Source organism: Stegastes partitus, unplaced genomic scaffold (genome assembly GCF_000690725.1).
Source record: "Stegastes partitus isolate 25-593 unplaced genomic scaffold, Stegastes_partitus-1.0.2 Scaffold5, whole genome shotgun sequence".
NCBI lineage: Eukaryota > Metazoa > Chordata > Actinopteri > Pomacentridae > Stegastes > Stegastes partitus.
The window spans coordinates 1,759,255-1,782,353 of record NW_007577736.1 but is presented as its reverse complement, the minus strand read 5'-3'; the positions used below and the strand labels follow the sequence as shown (position 1 = coordinate 1,782,353).

At 40.0% G+C, this 23,099-nt stretch overlaps 2 protein-coding genes across 2 annotated transcripts in view; both read left to right on the top strand.

The window, feature by feature from the left end:
- LOC103356200 (adenosine receptor A1-like) overlaps positions 1–23,099 on the top strand; it is a 711,380-nt gene that overhangs the window by 319,015 nt on the left and 369,266 nt on the right. The gene's annotated exons all lie outside the window — the stretch shown is intronic.
- Positions 1–23,099, top strand: part of tafa3a (TAFA chemokine like family member 3a) — a 104,239-nt gene that overhangs the window by 41,272 nt on the left and 39,868 nt on the right. Inside the window, exon 2 of the mRNA XM_008280128.1 lies at positions 20,687–20,799. Coding sequence (XP_008278350.1) covers positions 20,688–20,799 — 112 coding nt within the window. The 5' untranslated portion in view covers position 20,687. The remainder of the gene's footprint in view (positions 1–20,686; positions 20,800–23,099) is intronic.

Genomic DNA, 23,099 nt, shown 5'->3' with positions numbered 1-23,099 from the left:
GGATGCAGATTTTTTTCCAATGATGCTGGAAAGCAGGTAGCAAAACCTGTTTTCTGGTATTTTGTGAGTTATACAACAGTCCACCCATCCATCCATCCATCCTGACCTCCTCCTTATATAACATCAGTATTTAGAACTCAGATACAGCAGTTACACATCTTCCTACAGGCATTCAAATTGTTCTACAGATTGACATAGAAGATCTTTACATACTTCTGTTGGGCAGAAGTTATTGCTGCAGTTTGATTCCTGTAATCTGAAACAGAATTTTATTGAGAGTAATGAAGAAAATTCTGGTCTATGTTTGTTTACTGTAATAAAGTTATAACAAATGCCACTTTCTCTGATGCAACTTATGGATTTTAGTGAAATCTGTAATTATATGCAGCATTCTCGCTTAGAAGTCAGTGGAGCCACAGCATCATCGCTCAAGTGACTATAGGTGAAAAAAATAAACAGTAAACTGTATTCCCACTTGCAATTGTCTGTGCACTCACCAAAAATGCGGCCTCATTTATACTTTAAATTAGCTTGCATAAATAGGCTGAAGTGTGCCCGGAAAACACAAACACAAGACTCCCCGCTGGAAAGGCACAAAGGAGCAACACGGAACAAAATCTTTTGAAGGGACTCTAAAAGAGAATTAAGCAGGCCTGTCAAAAATTAAACTGGCTCTAGTTTGAAAAGGGATTCTTTTCGGTCCTCTGTTCTGCCTCGCCATTTCTTCTCCCAGAATACATGGGATCCTGCCAAGACACTGCAGTCCACACTGCAGATCTCTGTGCCATGGAGGGAAACCTCACACTGAGTCTGTTAATACCGCTCATTGTCTCCCAGAAACAAAACTCAAGCAATGTTTTGTTTTAGTTTTCTTTTTTTTATTTAGAATTTAAAGACTTTCGCAAACCACATCTACATATTCTTGTCTTGTTAATATACACCCTGTTCTAAATTATCATGCAAATTATATTTTTCTTTGATTTTCCTAAATAGTCGATGCAAATGACAGTCAGCATAATTTTCAAGTCATCACCTGTTAGAGTGTAATTCGAATGTTACTGAACAAACCCCCCAATGATAGCAGTCTTTTTTTCAAAAATAAAAACACTTGAAATGCACTGTTCCAAATTTCCAAAGCATTTTATATGTTGTAAAAAAACTGAAAATGGTCATTTGTTGAACTTGCAGCATTAGAAGGTCATGTTTACTGAAATCAAAAATATTTTAACAGGTTAGGTTACATTTTAACATCGTACCCCTGAGTTGATAGCAGCTTCACAATTCTTGCATCCATTGAACTTGTGAGTTTCTGGAGAGTTTCTGCTTGAATTTCTTTGCACAATGTCAGAATAGCCTCCAAGAGCTGCTGTTTGGATGTGAACTGCCTCCCACCCTCATAGATCTTTTTTTTTTTTTGAGGATGCTCCAAAGGTTCTCAATAGGGTTCAGATCAGGGGAGGATGGGGGCCACACCATGAGTTTCTCTCCCTTTATGCCCATAGCAGCCAATGATGCAGAGGTATCCCTTGCAGCATGAGATGGTGCATTATCATGCATGAAGATGATTTTGTAACGAAAAGCATGGTTCTTCTTTACATACCATGGAAGACAGTGGACAGTCAGAAACTCCACATACTTTTCAGAGGTCATTTTCACGCCTTCCTGGGACCCTAAAGGGGCCAGCCAGCTCTCTCTAACCCATGATTCCGGCCCAAAACATGACTCCGCCACCTCCTTGCTGATGTGGCAGCCTTGTTGGGACATGGTAGCTGGACACCAACCATCCACTGCTCCATCCATCTGGACCATACAGGGTTGCACGGCACTCATCAGTGAACAAGACTGTTTGAAAATGAGTCTTCATGTATTTCTAGACCCATTGCAGCCGTTTCTGCTTGTGAGCATTGGCCAGGGGTGGCCGAATAGAAGGTTTATGCATAACTGCAAGCCTCTGGAGGATCCTACACCTTGATGTTCGTGGGACTCCAGAGGCACCAGCAGCTTCAAATACCTGTTTGCTGCTTTGTAATGGCATTTTAGCAGCTGCTCTCTTAATCCGATGTATTTGTCTGGCAGAAACCTTCCTCATTGTACCTTTATCTGCATGAACCCGTTTGTCCTCTGAATCAGCCACAAATAGACGATGATCACGCTTAAGTTTTCGTGAAATATCTAATCATAATCACAATATTTATCTATCATACCTTGTCCAAGGCATTCAACTATTTCACACTTTTCGGCAGCAGAGAGGTCCTTTTTCTTTCCCATATTGCTTGAAAATGGTGGTCTGCTTCACAATGTGGAACATCCTTCTTTAGTAGTTTTTCCTTGAGTTGGGCTTACCTGGAAAACTAATTATCACAGGTGTCTGAAATTGATTTCAGTGATGCAAAGAGCACTGAGACACAATACCGTCCATAAGTTTAATTGAAAAACAAAAAACTTAATCTTTATGACACTTACATACAATTTGCATAATAATTTGGAACACGGTGTAATCCACGACAGGATGCTCAAGGTTATACCAGTTTAGCCAAGACCTTGGATCTTAAGATTTCTGATTTTCAGAAGTGTTTTGAACTTCCTGAGTAGAGCAGATGTGCAGTAACACTCAACAGTCACAAATGATATTATCCCCTTGTTTTAGAAGACTAAGATGTAGATGTATAAAAGCAGTCTACTATAGTTTACAGTATCATCAAACCTTTTTGATTGAGAGAATTAAGGGTAAAAAAAGCCCCCATATGTTTTTGAACATTTAAAAGTGGTTACATATTAATGTCTACCACAGTATGTTTGCAGATAGTCACATTAGTGAAAAGTAGTTATGCACTTTTCTCTCTTTTCCTCAGATTTAAAATCTTACTGCACAAAACTAGTTTTGTGTTATTGAACATGAGGCCACGTTGCTGAGTTTGTTGCACAGGAGTGAATGAAGTAAACAGAGACCCTTAATTTTTACACTGACAGAAACAAAACCTAAACTTACATTTTATGTGACGCAGTCAGGTCACAGCAGATATGGGATCTTTAATAAGGTAAATACTGGTGCTGAAAGCAATTTGGTTTATCAGATCATTGCATTCCCAGGGAATGACATCTAATCAAACAGAAAGATCATAACACAATATAAATTGAATACACAGATACACATTCAGATATAAATGTACAGCGCGGTTTGGTTTACCTCTGGAAGATAGAGATAGACTTTGATTTCACAGAGTTCAATCGTCTGTCTCTTTATTATTATTATTATTTTTTTTTGTTAACCAGCAAAACATTCACTGATTTCATGCATTGATTCGAAGCCTTTAACAAAAAACTGAGCTAAATCAGATATCTTGTATACTCGTAGGAAAGCCTTACATGTATCAAAATCACATCACATCCATCTCAAATCATCAGATATTTAAAACTATTTATGCTAAAAAAAACATTCTAAAAGCATAAAATAGGAATATTTTTTTGTGAAATGAAAAACCATATATTGCCTCAAATTTCACTGAGCAAAAAAAAGTGTTGAAAATAAGTCAACCACCAATATTAAAAAACTTGATTTATTAATCTAAAATTTCTGATAGCATTTTCAAAATTAATAGCAAAGAGATGGTCAAGCAGAAGGCCCCTGATAATCTGAGATGGAATAACTGAGGATGATTACAGCTAAATTTGGTTCCCTCTACTGGTTTGGGAATCTAAATGTAATCTCCTGTATGGCATTAAGCCAATATCGACTTACCTGCAAAACATGGTCAAAAAATATTTACACCTCCAGCTGTTTGTTACATGTTTCGCTGCTCTCTAAACCAATAAGGAGTTAGTAAAAATGAATCTGAAGACAGCTTTCAGATACACTGACATACCGTGCATTTGTTCAAGGATCTCTTCCGTTCTGTGATTATCTTTCCATTATAGTTTGTTAACTGAATCACTGACATTCTTTGAGTATGTTTACTGAACTGTACAGTGCATCTGCACGTTTAATTTGACCAAAATGAAAAATGACAATCCTTCCAAAACAAACAAAAAAAATGTACAAAACAGCACGTAACGACTGTTTGTGTATGACTGTCAGGAGAGCACAGTGACGGAGCTTTGCATGGAGTAAAACTAAAGTTCTAAATTGCTCTGAGAATTAGCTTGTCCAAACATGTCAGAGGACTCAGTTAGACATCCAATTACGGCTACTGCTCTCCCAGGGCTATCGGCTGGAACAACTTTTATTAACTACTCTCTTATGAAAAATGAATCCAAACATTCTGCAAATCCTCTCTAGATTGGTGAGGGGTCGGGGTTGACGTCTAATCCCATTCGAAAGGTTTGCTCATTTTCATGGGCACCAGTCACGACAGCCTGCGTGGAACCCTCACCAGCAGCTTAAAAGAAGAATTAGATAAGTGGCAGCTGCGTGAAAACATGCAATAGACCATGTCTCAGTGCATTTCAGCTTAGTTGTCATAAGTGTCAGTGAAAGCCTCTCATTGTGTGTTATAGTACATAGAATATCCATCTGAACTGGAGTCACCCCTTCTCTGCTTTCTTCCTCCTGCCAGACAGTGATTAGATCAGTTTAGCACAGTGGCGCTGTGCCCAAATGCCGCCAGAGATGCAAATTTTGTTTTCTTTTGTTGCCTGCTAGCCCTCGTTGTTTTTCTGTCTGCATTTTGTCATCCAGCGTTTAGTTCTCCATGGGTGACGTACTTGCTTGGACAGTGTTTTACCATGCCCAGATTACTTGTTCTCTTTCATGCTGTGTGACTGGGCTTCTCTCTATGCTCGCTTTTCCCCGTTCCCACGCGTTGTGCTGCACGTTTATTATTTATGAGTGCATGCAAAGCTACTTCTACTGAAGCAAATAGAACGGGAACCCTGCATTGCTCTGATGTAAATAATGCATTTGGCACGAACTTTGCAGTCTTTCAAAGGTATTGGTGGCCTTCTAGGTAGTGGAGAACAGTGTTGTCGAGGAGCCCTTTGAATCCTGGCCCGTGTCCCAAAAAGCTGCCCTTTGGAGTCTCTCTGGCACCTACTCTGCTGTCCTAAAGGGAGGCTAATGAGGTGCACTACAGTAGTTCCAAGTTATTCTTTTGACCCTATACTTATTATAATGCAGAACAGAGTCCAGCAGCAGCATGGGGACTCATTATTTAAGCGCTGCTATGACTGGTTAGGGTGACTTGCCTTCCTGGAAAGCTCTGTTCTGCCACAATCTTTTCATGAACAAGAAAATTCAGATAAATCTTGGCTCTGGGAGCAACAAAACAAACTTTTTGTTCTCAACAGAGAACCATCACGCTGCTTATCAATGACCCAAAACTGATTCAACCGTAATGAATCCCAGAGCCTTTGCCCCCTGTCACCATTTATGCACCAGTCTGTCTCCACTCCCGTTCACCCTTCCAGTATCACTTTGTTTACATCAGATTTCTTCTTGCAGCTCATATACAATTAAAAAATGAGCTATTTAAGAGTCAACACGCTACTGTAACTCCTGGAGTGTACTGGGTCAGCGCACTGAATTAAAAAGTGACATCATGAAGTGTTTATTCTTCTGAGAGGTGCCCACCAGTCACATTAATGCTGGTGCAGAGTTGCACCAACACCACGTGTTTATGTATGTAATTACAGTTTTATGAATTTAAATACATAATCATTCATCTGTGGTGAGGGTGGGTTCTGTATTTGGAAGGAGTGTAAGTGTTTGGGTGCTGCGATGGGTCAGTCACACTACAATGCATAGAAGACCGTAAAAAATCTGACAAGTCATCAACTTTATTCCCAGTGCCCCCTTTAGTACCTATAATTGCCATCACTGAGCTGATCTTAGGTGACAGAATCTATTATTTTGCATGCACATTTGTTGGTTTGATTAGATGTAGCTACATAAAACAATGCAAAGTGGCTCCGTCCTTGTCTACAACAGCGCAAATAGCAATAACTGATCCAAAATGAACAATCTGTCCTATAATTACAAGAAAATGTTGGCACAGATATTTCAACATTCCAGAAAGTTGGTAAAGACGTATCCGTACAATTCCTACGACTGTAAACCTTAAATATGTGGAGCTGCTTCCTCACTAATAGCTTTTATTCCAGTAAAGGTCTTTTGGGGAGGTAATTTTAAATAAAAGTGGCCCAAGCTTTCATTGCCGCAGTCCAACAATAAAAGGAATTACCGCTTGTAGTATTGCATTTAAAAAATACATAAGGTTGTATATTAGGGCATATACAAACATTGCAGTCTTGACAAAGAGGTTTAAGAGGGCTGCAGGGAGCAATCTGCACCGCATTGTGCTGTTTGGGGTGGTAAAATTCACTTTCACGTGGACAGGGGAAATGTGTCGGAAATGTTTCTTACTTCACTTGCTCTTGAATATTGGTGAAGAGCAGCGTTAACTCCACACACAGAGATTGTTGGTCTTCTAGTTTATTGCCATCATTAGTCATTTTAGTTTGGCTTCATTTCTTAATAGTTCTTATCTGCTCAGTCAGTCGTCGGAGTTTAATTGTATGAGTATGAGGGCCCGAGTGAATACTGTTTATTCTAGAGTGACTTATATTGCTTTAAAGCAGCAGAATAATTTTCTGCTTCAGCAGACACATTGTTGGATGAAATGTGGAAATAAAGCTTGAAGATCCACTTAGCATTACTTTGATCTTATTACAGCTTATGGCTGGCTCACACATTCAGTTTATGTCAAAATACTTTTCACGGTTTTGAATATTCATTTAAGTCGGTGGTACACACAGCACACACTCTAAAACAGCATTTTGTGACTCACTCAATATCAGACATGACAACAGTGCTGCAGAGGGGAAATAATTGAGAAAAATAACGTAGAAAATTCAACAAATCTTACTAAAATTACTCAAAAGTATCCACAAGATCATAAATTTGGTGTGGGTGAAACAATGCAGCCAGAACAATGATATCATATTTTAGCATTTGAATCTGACTGTTGTAGGTTTTGCATGTGATTGTTCTTTGCCAGCTCTGCCAGTGTTTGTGCAAAGGTTCCTTACTCATACAAAGCTTTGAATAAGAGATTCAAACCTCAGAAATCCAAAACAGTAACCTTGTATATCATACCAGTGTAAACCTTGTATTGTTCTGTTGACAATGGAACACTCTCTTACACATTATGTTGCACATAAGAGGGACAAACTGTATATTGAGACATTGGAGGGGTGACTGGTTGTAAGAATCAAACGCAGGCCTTCCACATGACAATGGAACTGAGTTTTGCATAGAACCCCTTGTTTTGTTGTCAGTCACTATTTTATGACACCTTTTGCAAAACTACAAAGATCATGGTTTGAGTTAAAATACAGTGACGCAAACTACAAAGCTTTGAGTGGTTTCTTAGTTGCTAGGTGTCATGGAAAGTCAGACCCAAGCACAGACAGAGAAACACAGCAGACCAGCAGAAAAGAACATACTTTGTTACAATAGTACAAGCAGGGAAAGAGAATGAGGGCCAGAGAGGGAAGTGAAAGTGAACCAGGGGGGAGCAGAAGCAAAAATGACTGGGGAGAAGATTACATACTACTCTGTGTTACTCTTGGTACTTCTGTACTTCCAGCTTGGTGGGTAAACAGGAAATGCAGAAACTATAAAAGCCTATGAGGAACAATTAATATAGGGTTGCTAAAGCTCGGAAGACAGTTCAGACTTAATCCTAAGAATATAGTTTAAGTACAAGGGGGAGAACTAACCAGAACCAAGACAGACAAGGCTAGGAAAGTTTACGGGGAACCAGGGACTGATTACAATTACCAGAAGCCAGGACGAATACACCCACAGCACAGTTCTACTCAGAACACACTCGTATGCAAAGCACTAGGGCAGAAGGTGCCAAACTATTGCAACATGCCACGGGAACTCAGAATACAAAATACTTGGACTGAATGTGCGGCACAGCGCAATGCGAAACAAGAACACTGTTACAAGCCCAAACACTAAATTGTGACGAGAACCTACATGACTCCATCATCAGGATCATGAACACTACTCAAAGACGGGTGCATAAGACTGGTATAAGCTGCTCTGTTTCGCTGGCAATCAGGGATCGAGAGAGTGGTCAGGAATCTGCAGGTGGGGGAGGAGTGAAGCGTGGCTCGAAGGGATTCTTGGGGCACAGCTGCCAGTTTGCAAATCTGGGGGGAGGTGTCCAGAGTGGAGCCAGAGTCCAGGCAGGTTGAGTGTGCATCGGAGGGTTCAGCAAAGGGAAGGAGGTCCAGGCGGGGGAGCAGCACCAAGAACTAAACAGAGGCAAACAGGTTAGCTAGAGCACATGAAGATCAGAGCAGAATAACTTGGCCTGAGTTGACCAACTGTTGTTTGTTCAACGGTCCGATGCTGAATGGTGATCCAAGCCCATTTTTTTAAGGCAAGTGGTGATGACTGGGAGCAGGTGAGCCATTCCCCATCGCAGGTGTCCTCACTCAGCTGATTGTCCAATTGAAGCGAAGCACACACTTCACTCATGCCCACACGAAGGCAATAGGGAAAGGAGGGAGAGCTGCCAGTAAAATTAATTTGCTGTATTACATCTAGACACATGTATCATACGACTTATACATTACGGTGTGCAATAACATACATTGTGTTAGAGGAAAATCTGCTGATCCTAGGTTTGCTTTTGTATCACAGCCACGCCCTCTAATGTTCTGTCCACAGCAGAATAGTGGCTGGAGTTACAGTGGGGGATTCAGACGTTCAGTTTTCTTTTGCTTTTATCGCTGTTTGGTTTTCCAACCGCGCTGGCAGCTCACATTAACAGACAACAGAGCAGAGTACAGTGAGAAAACGAGGACTCTGGTCTGAGGTCAGTACATCAGAGAACTGCACTGACACTGAACTGACAGAGCAAAACCTATCTGTTGTGTTAATGCTAATGACTTCAATGCTGTATATTCATAGTATGCCATATCATGCTTCAGAACTATCATTGGTCCGGCTTTCTGTCCTAATCTAAATAGTGTAGCTGCATCTGTTATGCAGCCTGATGGAGAGAGACAGTACAGTGAAGAGGAAGGTACGGTACAATGTGGAAATGACAGTGCTTCAATCACAGATGGCCTTTTGAAGAAGTGAACACACCTATATTTAACAGACGATTCATGATGAAACATCACCTCATTATCATCTAATGAGCCTAACTGAGCCATCTGATATTAAACAATAATGTTTCCTTTCAAGAAACTTGCTCATGACCTCATAACAATAAAATACAGTGTGACCAGTTTGTAATTTGATAGGGAACCTGCCATCTTTAATCTTTTAGGCGTTTCGGGAGGAGACATTCCTCTCTCTGTTGCATATTAAAAAGGACTAAATGGTGGCTTATAAATATGAATGTTACTGTACAGTAAGTCATTTCCCCTTTTGAGTTTTCAATCCAGCTCACATTGTGATGCTTGGATGGAGATGTACAGTGTGCCGAAGGCGATTTGCCTTATTTGCATAAATTTGGACTGAATGTAAAACCAAAGCGCGGCGCTCTTATGCTCCACTCATAGTTTTGAACTTGCAGTGGCCGACTCTTCCCCTGTTCCCTCTGTGCCTGTGCAGTGTGATGATGCAGTAGGACAGTTATCTGATCCCTGCTGCGTTGTACCGTGTGTCCGGTGGCACAGAACATGCTGTGAGGACACAGGATGAGTCAGAAGCGAGCAGACCTCACTGAACCACAATAGTGGAGGAGATGGAGAGATAGAGGGGGACTGAGCGAGATACAGGGACTAGCCAAGTGTGTCAGAGAACTCCAGCTCCACTGAGACGACCTCTGCCTCTGCACCCGAGGGGATGTTTTCCAACAGGTCTGAGCCTAATGTTGGCTTCTGGAACTAAGTGCTCGGCCTCCTCCGGTCCGCCACTTCCAAAATAACACCACACCAAGCCCAGCAGGGAGCAAATGCTGGAACAAGGCCGCAGTCCTCCACTTCCCCCCCTCGCCCCCCATCTACTAAATTTACTGCTGTTTTTTGTAACTCCAATTTTCTCTGTCAGTGTTAGACGCAATGGGAGCCTGTGAGTCACATAGAGTATGATTGTGGTGAGTTATTGAGGCAGAAATAACCATGAAGATTACATTTTTATACAGCAGATTTAAAAATCGCTTGCTCTTACTACCTTTCTATTGTTATAACATACATTCATAGCCACAAATTCAGCCGTTTGTTCACAAGATATTAAGGAGCCATTCTTCAATAGTGCAGACTAAAACTTCTTGGAACACTGTTGCTGTTGGCCCTGGGAGCACAGTGGGGCTAGCTTTAATTGACTGGTTGAAAAACACAACAAAGGGAGTTTGCTCAGGTCCTTCTGAAAAAATGCTACCCCTTCATTTCTGCCCTTTTTCCCCCACCTATAATTATGTTTACGCTTATAGCTGTATTACCATCTGCACTGCAAAGAACACCATCCTCACTGCATCTTCCTTGATTAAAGTTCTGTAGTTTCAGGGTTTTATGAAAGCGCTAAACACCGTAAAGGTATAGATAGAAATTCAATGTGTGTTGTTTCCTCTATGTAATTACAGAAGTTAATATTTCAACACATAAACAGGAAGAAAGCCTAAACCTTTCTGTATCTTCTTCTCAAGCTGCATGCGGTCTGGGAGGCTAAATCCAGGTAAACAATGCTGCCACTGTTTTTTTTAAGCTTGCAGTGAGCTTACTTTAATATTTTGAGGTGACTCAGATAAGCATTTATCATGTTGATCAGCTCACAACTTCTCCCAGGATTATTGCAGCAGGACAAGAAGAAGCAGCTTACAGAGGTTTTAGTCAGTAGAGCAAACTGAAGCAAGAGGTGGAAAATATGCTCTAAAGATATTCAACGAAACTGATGGTCTGAAAACACGAGACATGTTTTGGAAAATGGTTTCCAGTAATGTGATTTATGTTCAATTTGTAGTAAATTGGCTAAAATGTGAAAAATTGCCGATGCTGTCCTTCAATACTGCAGATAATGAGGTTCATAATGAGGTTAATAGTCAAATTGGCAGAATAATGAATAGGAATGAATGTAAAATATTGTCTCACCTTTCTGTGCATAATGAGCCCAAACCTGCCATCTGAGCACATTTTTAAAGACTTACATTTTTTTTTAAATTTTGCATCTCCCACCCTCTCCATAAACACCCTTCCTTGTATGATGCTATTATATTTATATACTTACATCATCCTGCACTTGACTGCCAAATGAGCCATATGCTGCAGTGTTAATTGTGCATTTGATTACATGCCTGCATTATTCCCTGAGAAGTTATAATTTTGTCAGGTAATCAGTCCTGCTGAGTTAAAGCTGTCGCTGACAGGCTGCGTGATGCTCATCTGTCACTTGTGTGATTTTCCCATGGCAGTCAGTTGTATAACGTGCAAATCTTTTTCTTCTTTCCCAGTTATCTGTGGGATTGCTTGGGATTTGTGGGTACAAAAACACGCTCAGAGCAAATTCCATCACTTTATGGAAATGGCCATTCCCTCAATCCATTCATCAAGGGATTTAAGTAGCACGCTTTTCCCCCTCACCCTGTCATTCCAATCCTTTTGTTAACCACTCGTTCCAGCTGCCTTTTGGATCAGCAGTGCCTCTGTTTTCTGCATTTCAACTCATCATTACTATCAGGAGAGATGTTTTTTGTTCCATTTTTTATAATAACCGAACTAAATGTCTGATGTCTACAGGTGAAGATGGCAGAAGGATTATATATTATCACCACAGACACAGCCGTAAGCGTTGATTTCACCCCTACGTTAAATGAGGTAACTCAGACCCAGTAGCTAGAGAAGATCGCAGACAGATGATTCAGATATTAAAAGTGCATATGGCTTCCCTTAAGCATTATAAAACTCCAGAATAATGGCAAACAGCATGTGTTTTGTGTCTGCATCTTTATGCAGTTTGAATGACTGATGGAGATCTGATATATAGAATAAAGTCTGGAGACCCAAGTGTTGTATATATTGGTGTTTTGACACACTGGGTGCACTGAACTACTTAATATAAAAATAATAATGATTATTATTATAAAACACTTGCACTGTTGCCTCACAGCTAGAAGGTCCAGGGTTTGATTTTCCGAGTCGACCTTTCCATGTGGAGTTTGCATGTTCTCCCTGTGCAGCGCGAGTTCTCACTGGTTTCTCTGGTTTCCTCCCACAGTCCAAAGACATGCCGAGGTTAATTGTCGATTGACTGCGAGTGTGAGCGAGCCTAGTTTTTTTGTCTTTCTGTTTGCCATAGCTGTCGACCTGTCTGGGATGTAACCTGCCTTTTGCCCTAAGTCGGCTGGAACCGGCTCCAGCCCCTTTGCGACCCTCCACAGAATAAAAGTGTACAGAAAATGAGTAGATGGATAACACAATATAAATAATTATTTGTAACATAAGCGCTAAAAACATTATATTCTATGAATACTGCTGTACACCCCTTAGGCTAGCTGATCTCATTGTAAACACATTTGCTGATGTTAAGTGTCTTTATTTGACTCCAACAGAGAATTGATTTTATAAAGCATTATGAGTCAACCTCAAGGTTGGTGGACCAGTCAAATACTTGAACTTTTGAGTACTACTTACATTTTATTTGTGTCTAAGTGCACAGAAAAAAAACAACAAAAAAACAAAACAATAAAACTATTTCCTGCAAATAAAAGAGAAAAACAACAACTCTTAAACAGATTTGTCCAAATGTAGTTAGGTTTTATCACTTCAGTATTTGTTCAGGTGTGAAACCAACATTCAAACATAACTATAAGTAGAGCTGAAACATAAACAACCAAGCACACTCACATTCACACCTACGGACAATTTAGAATCACCAATTAACCTCAACATGTTTTTGGACTGTGTGGGAGGAAGCCGGAGAACCCGGAGAGAACCCATGCTGCATGGGGAGAACATGTAAACTCCACGCAGAAAGATCCCGGTGCCCCTACTGGGACGCGAGCTGGCGACCTTCTTGCTGTGAGGCAACAGTGGTACCAGCTGCGCCACCTTGCAGCCCAGAGCTGAAACAATAAACTAATAAACTGGTTAGAAGATTTTGAAGCAACCATTTCCAAAAGCTGCTAAGTCTCTTTAGTTTTTTGGTGTATGACATCATGCTGGACCTTGGGAAACTGCGATGGACATATTTCACCACTGTCCAACAATTCAATAACCAAACAATTAAGAGGCAGTAATGGGCAAATTCATTCATAAGGAAAATAATCGTTAGTCGCTGTCCTACCTATAACCTCATACATTCTGTCACCTCCCACTGAAGGAGGTTTGCTGTACTTCATCAGAGAAATAATATGGCTTTAGATCATTACCCCCCTAACAAGCGGTGATGAATACGTCTGTCACTGCAAACTCATGCTGTCCTTTATTTTACAATACAAGTAGAGATCCCAGAGGCCCCAAATATATTACTTGCGTCATGCTGTATTTTAGTGAAATGTGTAGAAAAATTACACAAGACATGCAGACATTAATAAACATGGAGGCTTGGGTTTGAATATTTTTGTTATTCATTTATCTTAAATAAAGAGCTAGAACAGGCTAATACAGATATATATGACACTGTCAGTGGTGGAGGGAGTATTCAGATCCATTACTTAACCAAATGTACTAAAACCACATTGTAAAAACACTTGATTACAGATATAAGTCTTACATTTAAAATGTTTGTTAAAGTATATGCGGTCAGTGTAATCAGAAGAATGTACTAGTAAAGCTATATAAAAGTAAAATGAATACATTCAGAAAAAATGCCCCCTATGAATGTTGATGTATTATATAATTGAATTATTATTGCACATTAATTCATAGAGAATCATGATTACTGTTATAGTTGGTCAAGGTAATTTGTGATCTGTGTAGGACAGTATCTAATCATTATTTTTATTATGGATTATACTGTTTTTAATTAACATTGTTTGTTTAGTTTGTAAATGTGCAGAAAATAGTGAGACATCTTCATCTTAATTTCCCAGACCCCAAAGTGACCGCAAAGCTTGTTTTATGTTATCTTTATTATTGTTATTAATTAATTAAAATTGATAACCCAGATCTCACATTTGAGAAGCTCGAGCCTATAAATGTTTTGTTCTTTTGCATAAAAATGACTTATGGACTTATAATAGTTAACTTTATATTAATTGCTTCAGCTGTAATATACTGTTGGGTAGTTGAATTTATAACAGAGAATTACATCATATAAGTAGGGAGGTTTTTATCCCCTGATTTGTTAATGGAAATGTAATATTGAGTGTTTGTTGAAACCGAGTCCCAATCCAACATCATTTACTTTGATAATACACACTACAAGTACACGCTTGACAACTGAATAGCTCTGCAGTGCATTAAGAAAAAAATTGCCCTTTTGCATCCGAGCTGTTCCTTAGTGTTACATAGATGGTCGCAAACCCTGTTGTAAATCTCCGGTAGGGCCCTGTCTGAAAAGCAACGGGCTCCTCATCCAGCACGATGAATTCAATTATCCTCTCTGTAATCTTTTTGGCCTTGTCGCCGTCTCGAGAAACTTTCTCTCCCCTTTTAAAGGAATCCTCCGGTGTGTGTTGCTTTGGTGCAACCGTTGCCTGAGCTACCTGAGCGAAGTCCCTGTGTTCCGTTGAGTGTTTACTTTTTGGGTGTTGTATCAAACCGGTGGTATTGAATGCAGCGCTGTTACTACCAACTCTCAAAATACTTGCATTGCATTACAAGTGGCTGGTGGATTGCTTTCATTTTTCAGTTTATAACGTTTGTACACTGCAGATATTGTAGGTGTGTCCTGCCACAAGTTGTGCTCTTCTTCCACACTTCAGTCTGTTAGGTGGTTGTAATGGACCTTTAAAGCTGGTTTGCCATCCAAAAATCAGACAAGAAGAAAATAATGACGATAAAGAAGAAGAAAAAGAAGATTAAAAAAAGCAGATGATGATAAGGAACGAGGAAAAATTATGAAGCTGAACAAGACGATGAAGAATATGAAGAAATAAAGACGATGATGATGAAGCAGAAGAAGATGGGGGAAAGGTATGAGATGGTGACAATGATGATGAAGAAGAAAAAAGAAGAAGAAGAAGATGATGATGATAATGATGATAAAGAAGATAAAAAAGATAATGATGAAGAAGAAGAAAAGGATGAAAATGAACAAGATGAAGAATAATAAGAAAAAAGAACGAAGAAAAGGAAGAAGCAGAAGAAGATGATGAATAAGAAGGAGATGGTGATGATAATGATGATGATGAGGAAGAAGAAAAAAGGAAGATGATGAAGATGAGGAAAAAGAGGATGATAATGAAGAAGAAGGAAATGATGAAGGTGATGAAGAAAATAATGATGAAGAAGAAGAAAATAAAGAAGATTGCGCTTAGGTTCATGCTTAATAAAGAGGATATTGATCAGTTAAGGAGTTTATCTTTTAGATTGGATGGCAGCATGCTTGTATAAACCATAGACTGTATACATGCTTGATCCTTTTGTATACAGAAATCTTAAATTATAGGTAACTAAACTAAAGCTGTCATATAATTTAGTGGAGTAAAAAGTACAATATTCCCTCTGAGATATGGTTGGGTAGAAGCCAAAAGTTTTAGGAAAAGAGAATATCCTCATGAAGTGAAAGTACATAAAAATCATACAATACTGTAGAACATGTGAAATTGGATGATTTTAAAGCTCCTCAAGGGGAGACAAAATGGGAAAAGTGTATCACATGAGTGAACAGTAATTACAGCAGCAACATACTCTACATGTGAAGGATGTAGTATGAGGTGAAATACACAAGGTGTAACTGTACTGAACAGAAGATTCATTCATGTGGACTGATTTACTGTGGCTCAGCAGACTCCGTTATTTTGCCCATGTTTTCTGTGTCAGTGTAATAGCGGTTTATGTAACTGAGGGAAGGCATGGCCTGAGGCATGACTACTGGTACGCAACCAACTGTGTGTCATATTTAGATAAGAGGTAAACAAAAACGGCTAACATAAGCAACAACACTGGTTTTGTTTTGCCCTCCAACCATAGCAGCCACCTCGAGCTTGTCCGCTCTGTGTCATGTATCGGCTGTGAACACACGGCTCTGTCTTATTGGTCCCATTGACTTACTGCTGCACTGAGGCAATGGGTGCTCGGGGGGAACTTTGTTGTGTGAACGATTGCTGATGTTTGTACATTTGTGTATCCATTATGTCTGTCCATTAGTTTGTAAGCAGGGAGACAGCTTTATTTCACAATGAGCAGCAGTGAGAATCTCTAATAAGAGAAAGAGCAGGGGATCAAAGGGTGCGATGAGTGCTACTTTACTGTGGTTGCTATGCAACACAAAGTTTTCCATCTGCATTCAAGATATGCTGTCAGATGGTTATCCTGATGTAATAAAGTGGATATACTGACACAGAACCGTTGATGATTGATTTACAAGATGAGTCATTGGTTTGTCTCATACTGTAAACTAGTAAATAATTTCTTCCAGTGTGTGAACTACAGGGGAGCCACAGGGGAGCTTGACTCATCTCAATAAGACATAAGTTCAACTAAAAACATGATCATCAAATTGTGGGTGGTCTCTAACATACAGACAGTAGGACATTTTTGCCATGCATTTTTATTTTTCTGTATCTTTATCATCATCATGGAATGTATGTACAACTAGGCTATTATTTATAGTATGATCACTAATTTGCTTCAATAAAGGTAGCAGCATCCACACTGTTCTCAACATGAAAGTGCAGTGACACAGTATTATAACTGCATGCACTTTTACTCTAAGATCATGAAAAAAGAAAAAAAAAAAAACTAGAAGAACAAACCTGACCCTAAATGAAAATGTGAGCTCTCCCAGAAGACATCAGTCAGCTAAAACATGAAAACCGTCTGCCCAATATGTGTATGCGCTGCCAAAACAGCTCTGCGGTTTGTTCAAGCACATCCGATTGCTTGATCTGATTGGAAACTTAGACTGGGAGTCAAGTCAATGCCTTGGGTTCTTTGTCATGTTTCTTGATCCATTCCTTAGCAGTAGATTGTTTTCTCCTGACTAGATCCTTGCTTGTGTTGTATCTGCTCGTCACTTTGGATAAAAGCTAAATGAATTTGTAGAACTGTAGAATTGTAGTAGTGTTTATGGTGTAGCTGGGGGATGCCGCCATCAGCTGGATGTGTTTTTGCCATGAAGTGCTGTGTTTGGTCTACAGCATTATTTGTGTGGGTGGTATGTGTCAAAGCAACATCCACAGAAATGCCAGGATCCAAGGTTTCCCAGCACAACATTCCATTGTAACAAGATGATAAATGCCATTCACTTCACCTGTCAGTGGTTGTAAAGTTGTAGCTCGCACACAGGTTTTGGAGGAAACATAATTTGTATGTGTGTGTGGATTGTTTTCACAGGTGAGCATTTTTTCCAGTTCTTGCACTGCACTCAGGTCCTAGAGAGGAGGTCAGGGTGGATCGGAGTGGATGTACATTGTTCAGAACATTTAATGTAGGGCAGAGTTAATGTCCTGTTTGCTTTCAAAACACTAGACTGAAGAAAGGTCACCAGCTTGGTTCAGTGCAGAAAACATGCTGTTTTGTGTCATTGTAGAAATAATATACATATATTTTTCCTTACCTTTATTATACGCTTTGAGGAAAGCATTATGTTTTGTTCAAAAACTATTTTACGGTAAGTAGATAGGTGCAGTTACAAAACATCAAGCCATTCATGGATTATGCAGCCCAAAGTACTGGGGAACTGAACAATTATTCAATTTTGTATTTACTATAGCGTGTCTACTCATCAAATGTACGCTCAGACCTTACATGCACAGTTGGATAGGAAGTAACTGTGTCAGAAATGAACTACAAGGTTAGTTTATAAGAGAACACAAAAGGTGCACAGGTTGGAGGAGATGTGTGGGCCTCAACATGACATGGCTGCATCCAAACTGATCAGCACACTAAATGTGAATGTGTGCTTCCATCTTGTAAAAATCTGCCTTAACCTATCCCCAGAATAGGTTTATCCTATTCAGGGAATTTTGTGATGAGCCACCTGGTCTCGGTGTCACATCAGTCAGGTGGAATAATTTCCCTGTTAACCAGCCTCAATAAGCCACCTGAACACTACCAGACACAAAATGGAAATTGCAGTATAAGATGCTCAAGCAGATTTAAATTTTGGAATAAAACCTGGCATGCTACAGCCCAAACTGAGAATCTACAGTCGCAGACTAACTGCCAGACATTTCATTTTCAACAAGCACAGCAGTGTGCTCTCAAATTCCAATTATTTCTGGAGTTCAGCTGTCAGAGCAGATTTATTAGTTTTCTCTCTCTTGTTATCAGTAACTGCAAATAAGTAAAGAATAAGATTTAGAACAGAAGCTGAAATATTTAATGTGAGTCTAATATTTCTTTTTTTTAAAAAGATAAACAGAAGTAGAAGAAATTAATAAAATTGAGGTGGAACTGTTGAGCCGGTCTCCAGAGCAGGATTCCATTAGAAGTGCTCCAAATTTGCTCGACTGAAGTGAGGGAACTTTTTTAAAATTCGTGTTACACTGCATTTGGTCTGTTGTTGGAGCCAGTATGTGATACCGTTGTACCTAACTACAGGGACTACAGGTGAAAATTACTTTTCAAAGTCCGTGGGAGGCTCATTTAACTAGTCAGACCCTGTCGAACAAACTGAGAGATCAAATCAGCCACGATGGATGCAACAGTGTTTACCTGTTAGTGTTATTTGCAGAAGCCACATGAATGGATTTAGAAGTTCGAGGTACTTTGTGGTGGGTTTTGGAAACATACAATAGCTTGGCAAGTTATTGCTAAATCACACAGCCTACTCACACTCAAGCAAGTTCACACCAGAAAACTGATTTTGCAGTGACTTAATTAGAAAACCCTAACCTGTCACAAAAAGCAGAAATATAGACATTTATTTGACATTACATTTACATTAGTGTTGCAAAGTTGTAGGAGTTAGTAGGATAATGAGGTTTAGATGGATGTGTGCTTGTGTGCATTGGCAGGTGTGTCAGCCCTCACAGTCAGATCTAATAGTTGCTGCTTGTTTGCTCTCCTCAGGTGCAGCCAGGCTCATCTGCTTTGTCCAACGCTGGATTATTTGGTTTCAGCACCTGTCAGACAACAGCAAGCATAAAACTAAACCCCAGGCCTCAAATAGTCCCTTGATGAATCTGTGGGTGATGTTACAGACACTGTGTCTATGTTTTTCTACAGTCTGTGTGCTCATAACATCCCGATTGCGTCAGCTGTCTGAGCCTGTACAGAATTAGAGCGTCCCGTTAAGATCTCACCAGCTCTGGCTGTCAGTACAAAGGCAGTCACAGCAAAACATCTCCCTCATAATTGAGCCTCTGCCAGATAAGCAAGAGTTGATCTCTGAGCATGAAACCAGGCATTTTACTAATTTGAGTGGCTGCACTGGAACAGAGTTCAAAGCGTAGCTGTGATTTGCGGATGCTTCCTCATGAGAGAGGAGGCCAGCTCTGTTGGCAGTACGACGAGCCACCGATTGCTCGCTCCACTCTCCATGGACCTCCCAGATGGAGATGGAGAGTATTACTGGACAACAGCCTTCTGAAAGTACATGAAGATTACTGAGCTGAGCACAATGAGGCAGACCACACAAACAGCATTAATCACCTCCTAGGTAGCAGGATAAACCGCAAGTGGGAGAGAAGAGCGCATCAGCAGACTCCATTTGTTCTTTGTCTCCGGATCTAAATTGGTATTATAAATTGCGGCGTGTTTATAGTTTCTAAAATTATCACTAGATGTGTCTGCAAGAATGTAGCCAGGTATCTGCAGACATCCCACATGGTACATGTCATTATATATCCTTATGTGTGAAATCAACCTAACATTTTTTTTAATGAACATGCCATAAATTACCACTTTAATTTATTTTGCTCAAGACAGCTTATAAAATATGAGTTTCTGTAAGGTGTAGAAAGGTTCAGCCATATCAGAGCAACACAGCAGAAGTCCTATGCATATCGTTTGGTTGTAGAAGGTTGGTGACATGGGGACTGTGTTTTAATCATCAGTGGACTACATGCAGAAATAGTTGGTGAACTGCTGTAAGACATAAATTCCCAACGTTGTAAAGACTTATGTGCAGCCGGCTCCTTTTCTCTGTTCCTTCAAAGGTTAAACATCGTCAAGACGACAACAGCGCAGATGTGCATGTCAGAATTCCCTGAAGTCGAGCAGTTTTTGCAGATTTACAACCGACCTTCAAGTGAGTCCACTGATCAATGCAAGTTCATTAAACTAAACTGATTTCACCTTGAAATTTCTGCAATTTTCATGCTGCCGTGGCAGGACCTTGAGAGACAGAATTGTTGGTGTGTGCTGGTATGGTGCCTATTTAAATTTCCTGGCAGTGCGGAGCCACATTTTGTGCACCATGGGGAGCCCTTTTGCCTTTTGTGTGTGACCCTCAGTGGGCTAATCCTTAATACAGCAAAGGTGTCCAGCTATAGCTCTGTAGATCTGAGCTTTGTGATGTTCGGAGTTCCTCTAATTGACCACCTGTGACTGCCAAGTCGAAGCTTTGGGAGCCTGTTGGCTTGAGCCCAAGTCAGCTGGCCTGCATACCTGTATGTTTGAGCGATGCAAATGTGGCTAACTGCTGATGAATTTTTTTTTGTCTTGTTTCTTTTTCCAGAATGCAGGAGAGGGACCTACAGAGCATGTACAGAAGGGCGCTGCTGCTGACCGTCTGTATGGTGTCTCTCTTGGGACAGCTGACCAGTGCATCATCACACAGAAGCCACATAGGTACACTGCATGTGCTTCCCATTGTTATTTTTTCAGGGATCGATAGCTGAACACGGTGCTCTCTTTCATAAAGCATTTTTTCATTCACAATATACGGAAAGACACATTCTCACCAGGACGCATTGTTCTGGGCAGGATGCCCAGAAAAACCAAAGTCTCCAGTGGAAAAGCTAAGGAAGAGTACAGATGTACAGTAACTGTATTTATGTAACTTTTCCCTATTACTGTTATTATCCATGATAGCCTTCAAAGACTGATCTTTTGACAGAAAACATTTTTAAATCTACGTTTCAAACTAATGAGAGCTTTTCACTTCCAAGAGGGCAGGAGTGTACAAATCAGCAGCATCAGTCTGTGGCAAATACACCAGCAGGATAGATATTTCATGGCAATTAATGGCAGGGAGAACAAAAACACACAGTCTCACAACACTGGCATTATCCCAGAAGAGTTTGCTTGAACAGAATTTAATGATTATTGAGGGAAGACGGAGCATTAGTCACTGAATTCCCCTGCAAATCAACTTTTAGAAAAAAGTTTTTATTGAAGCAAACCAGAAAAGATACAGCATTTTAAATGCCTGGAAACAGAATCATAGCCTTTCTGAACCTCCTCTACAAACCCTCACAGTGAGATGCATCCCAACACATACAATGATATCACTTTATCAGCAAATTGTACCATGTGATGTGGAGGGGGATGTGGAACGATTACAGCTGAGTTCTCTCACTGACTGCATTCTGAATACATTCGTGCAGCAGTCTCAGTACATTGGTTCCTTGTGGTGCAGGTCAGTCACATGTACCGGACACATTTCACCTGACTGACTTTGTATCATGAAGCTGATATAATTAGCTCAACTTTCTTGATTTCTGTGCTGAACAGCGAGGCAAAGATCTACTGTGAGGTCTGCATTTTGTGCACATGAGAATTCAACAGTTTAGCAGTCATGCAATTCAACCATCAAATATAAAGAAGTAATACCAGTACACTAAGTGTGTGGAAGCATCTCTGTGTGTGCGTGTTTGAAGCAGGGGACAAGACCTTTCAAAGCGATTTTCTTTAATGGAGAGATGGCCTGATCCCTGGGCGTAACGGTAGAAACTGTGACTACACATTGAAATAATGAGCCTTATTCCACTGGAGGACAAACAGCACACAATGGCTGGAGGGAAGCAGTTCTACGTTAGCTGAAAACAAAAACACGACAAGCAAAAACACTTTGATTGGGCCGTGACAGGACATGGGAACAGCCAATACATTGTATGAAAAGGATACAAATTGCATTCGCTTAGTCTGGATGTGTTTCTAATCAGATCAAAAATGGAGGATAAAAAAGTTGCGACAGCAGTTAACTGTCTGTCAGCCTAGTTTTTGACTTTGCCAAGTACTGAACAATTTTACAGTTTAGAAGATTCTGTTCAGGTTCACATGTAGAGATTTCAGAACGCAGGAAGCTGTTGAACCCTTTATTTTATTTTAGGGTAATCGGTTCTTCCCTCATGTGAAGTTTACTTTGCGGTCGCATGATTGGGGGTCTGTTTTAAATCTACTATTGGCATACTGATTGTGACCATACGTAGTAAGTGGTATGCAACAAACTTGGACATTTCCAGTTAGCCAAAGATATCTTGATGACCGACACATCCTCCCACCTAAACAACAGAAAAAGTAATTCTCAAAATAACATACACAAGTGTTTGCAAATGAGGTAGCAAAGAGCGATAAAATCTGCATTTGGAAGTGAGCATGGTGGTGGTGTAAGTCAATCACAGGGCTGTTACCCAGGAGAGTGTGATTCATGTCTCATGTGGACCATTTATTTATCTTATTAACTATTATTAGTTTTGTTTTCAGTTGCTGTTTAGAGTTATGCAATCAGATTACTTGGTTAGTTTTTGGGAAAAATCATGGTTTGGGTTAAAATTGATCTTTTCATATCTGCAACAATGTCTCCTGTGATGAGTTTTGCACCATGTAAAATGAGTGACAGTGATACCACTACCCACTCAAATTTTTAGAGGGTGTACATACACTTTGTATCATCACAGGAGGTTAGATATCTTAATTTTAACTCAGTTAAACATGTATGTATATATATAATCTATTTAAAAATCTATGAAGGGTAGGAAGGTAAGAAGATTAAATAAATAAAGGAGCATTAAAAATACCATTCTGGGGTAAAAAAAAACCCCAAAAAACAGTAAAAGCAATATCCATCCATCCATCCATCCATTTTCTATATATCGCTTAATCCTCACTGGGGTCGTGGGGGGCTGGAGTCTATCCCAGCTGACTTA